This window comes from Lotus japonicus, chromosome 3, assembly GCF_012489685.1.
Source record: "Lotus japonicus ecotype B-129 chromosome 3, LjGifu_v1.2".
NCBI classification, from domain to species: Eukaryota; Viridiplantae; Streptophyta; class Magnoliopsida; order Fabales; family Fabaceae; genus Lotus; species Lotus japonicus.
In genome coordinates this window covers 74,768,335-74,770,775 of record NC_080043.1, presented here as the reverse complement: position 1 = coordinate 74,770,775, position 2,441 = coordinate 74,768,335, and the positions used below count along the sequence as shown (strand labels likewise).

Here is a 2,441-nt window from a genome sequence, read left to right as displayed (position 1 = left end):
AAATATATTCCTAGGAAAAACAACCTACTGTTTCTAGATTCCTTTCTTTTGAACCTTCTTGTAATGTTATGTTTTATAAATATAGTAAGTTTGTAACTGCTAATTTAATTACTTACGCAACATATTAGTCAATGTCAAATAATGACTAATTAAAATCCATCCATGTGTAACCCAAAAAAAAAATATCCATCCATGTAAATACATAGTATCTTTTTTTTGGTAGATATGTAAAAATTCTTTTTTTTTTGAAGTCAATTCATAGTATAAATAGCTATATATCTAATTCTACTATGAAACATACTTGAGTAATCTCATTCGTTGCAATTCAAATACCATAACCATGGCACCTAGCGTAGACAAGCTTAGTTCATTGCCCTACTCTTTACTCTCCAGCATTGTTTCCTTGATACCGTTCAAGGAAGCGGTAAGAACCTCAATCCTCTCGAAAAGTTGGATAGAAATTTATAAGTCTACATCAAACATAGAATTCGATGAACTGTCTTTTGTGAATGATGGTCAAACTTATCGAACCAAACAAGCCCAAAGAAAGGCTTTTCTGGAGTTTGTGTTGCTTTGGATTGCTAATCACACAAAAACTATTGTGAATAAGTTCTCTTTGAGATTATCATTGCCTGGGAAAGCTAAGAGAGTTGTGAGGCAGTGCATTACCTTTGCCACAAAACATGGGGTGAAGGAGTTGGAGTTGGACTTTTCTGATCCGACATTGGATTGTTATTTTACTACTAATTATATTAAGCATGAGGCATTGTTTGAATTGCCAACACATGTTTATGACCACACTTGCCTCGAATCTTTGAAGTTGTTTTCATGCAATTTTGTTGAGACTGAGTTGATTCACTTTCATGCACTGAAAGAAATTTCTTTGGGTTGGATGGAAGTGAAACTCACTGCTATTAATACCTTGCTGTCAAATTGCAAGGGTCTTGAGAGTTTAAGTCTCAAGAGGTGTTGGAATTCAGATGAATTTTATTTAGGAGAGGACAACCCAAGGTTGAGAAAGTTGGTCGTGGACAGATGCATGTTTGGATCTAGTAGTCGTTATTTCATAGTCAATGCTCTAAACTTAAGATATTTCTATTACTCCGGGTTGAATAATAATTTTTTGGTCATAGACGTGCGTTCCCTTGTGATGGAAGAATCAGTTCTTGATATCTGCATTGAGTTTGAACGACATGCTCTTTTTCTTTACAAACTGGTGGAAGATATCCCTAGTGGTTGTGCTTTAACCGTGTGTAATTACTTTCTTCAGGTATGCTTTATTTTTTTGTTTGTTATATAGCTATTTTTTAGTTAGACTTTACTAGAGTGTAATAAGAAATTTATATATGTACTTGTATTAATTTTATATGAAAAGGTTGTTCCCACTGGAGGATGCTTGCTCCGAATGCCGCGTAGGTTGAATGTGAGGAGTTTGACAATGAAGACATCATTAGAACAAAATGAGCTTTTAGGAATTACATTCTTGCTTAATAGATGTCTTGAGTTAGAGCATCTCACTATCGAGTTAGGTCCTCCGAAAAAATATTTGGTGAGTTATTTCATATATTGAATTTGTTATCATATGTGTATTCTAAGAAGGAATCAAGAAAAAAAAATGGAAAATGGGTTGATGCGAAAATTTAACTTATTGATGAAAGTCAATAATATATATATATATATATATATATTGAGGTAATATAAAATAAAAATTTTAAGTGGGAAAATAAAATATTTTAAAAAATTTATGTTTAAAAAAATCTCATAGGGTGTGTTTAACTAGTTTTGTCCTTGTGTGTGCACTTTAGTCGCTAACTTTTTGTTACATGTTGTAGGATTATGAGTTACCCGTCAACTTTGAGGCTGAGAGATTTTGGACTTGTTCTGGGAATGAACATTGAGGGAAGGTATAGTACCTAAGGGTAGAGAGATTGTGCTAGAGAGAGAGAGTAAGAGAGAGAATGCTGAATTTCATGTGTTATTTTATCAAATGAGCCAAAAGTCCCTTACAATTGATAACTACCTCCTATTTATAGAGCTTGGGTACTACCTATTGGGCCAATTGGGCCTCCGAGATCAAGGCCCATCTGAAGGCCAGGGCCCCGCCTCAGGGCGGGATACATGCTGGGCGTTGCCCCTCTAGGGGCTCGCCCAGTCCACTAGTCCACAAGACACCGAGCTCGAGGTACGAGAGCTAAGGGTGTCTTTTAAATGCTGTTACATGTCTTATCGTACACCGGAATCTACACTGCCAACATGGCTTGAGAAAAGAGAAGTTAACTATATCGCCAACATGGCGTGAGCAAAAGGAAACTAGCATTTTCAGTTACCCAGTCCACTGACTTGACGAGCAAACCGAGCTGGCAAGTCCACAAGTCCGCAAGCGGCGAGAACGACTACTTTGTATTGGTGATAAGTTGGAGCAGGTGTATGATCGCTCGCCG

The 2,441-nt window shown here is 36.4% G+C and overlaps 1 protein-coding gene across 1 annotated transcript; it reads left to right on the top strand.

Annotated features, from left to right (window-relative positions):
- Nucleotides 1–340: 340 nt before the first annotated feature.
- LOC130744717 (putative F-box/LRR-repeat protein At1g56400) lies at nt 341–1,898 on the top strand. Its single transcript, XM_057596876.1, has 3 exons — nt 341–1,270; nt 1,376–1,549; nt 1,833–1,898. The coding sequence occupies exons 1-3, from the start codon at nt 341–343 to the stop codon at nt 1,896–1,898; spliced, it is 1,170 nt and encodes a 389-aa protein (XP_057452859.1).
- Nucleotides 1,899–2,441: the final 543 nt, after the last annotated feature.

What these genes read in the sequence shown, in the direction of transcription:
- LOC130744717 (XM_057596876.1), top strand. Translation starts at nt 341, where the DNA reads ATGGCACCTAGCGTAGACAAGCTTAGTTCATTGCCCTACTCTTTACTC. An exon ending in TGTGTAATTACTTTCTTCAG is followed by an intron (nt 1,271 to 1,375) that starts GTATGCTTTATT and finishes TTATATGAAAAG; the next exon opens with GTTGTTCCCACTGGAGGATG. An exon ending in GTCCTCCGAAAAAATATTTG is followed by an intron (nt 1,550 to 1,832) that starts GTGAGTTATTTC and finishes TACATGTTGTAG; the next exon opens with GATTATGAGTTACCCGTCAA.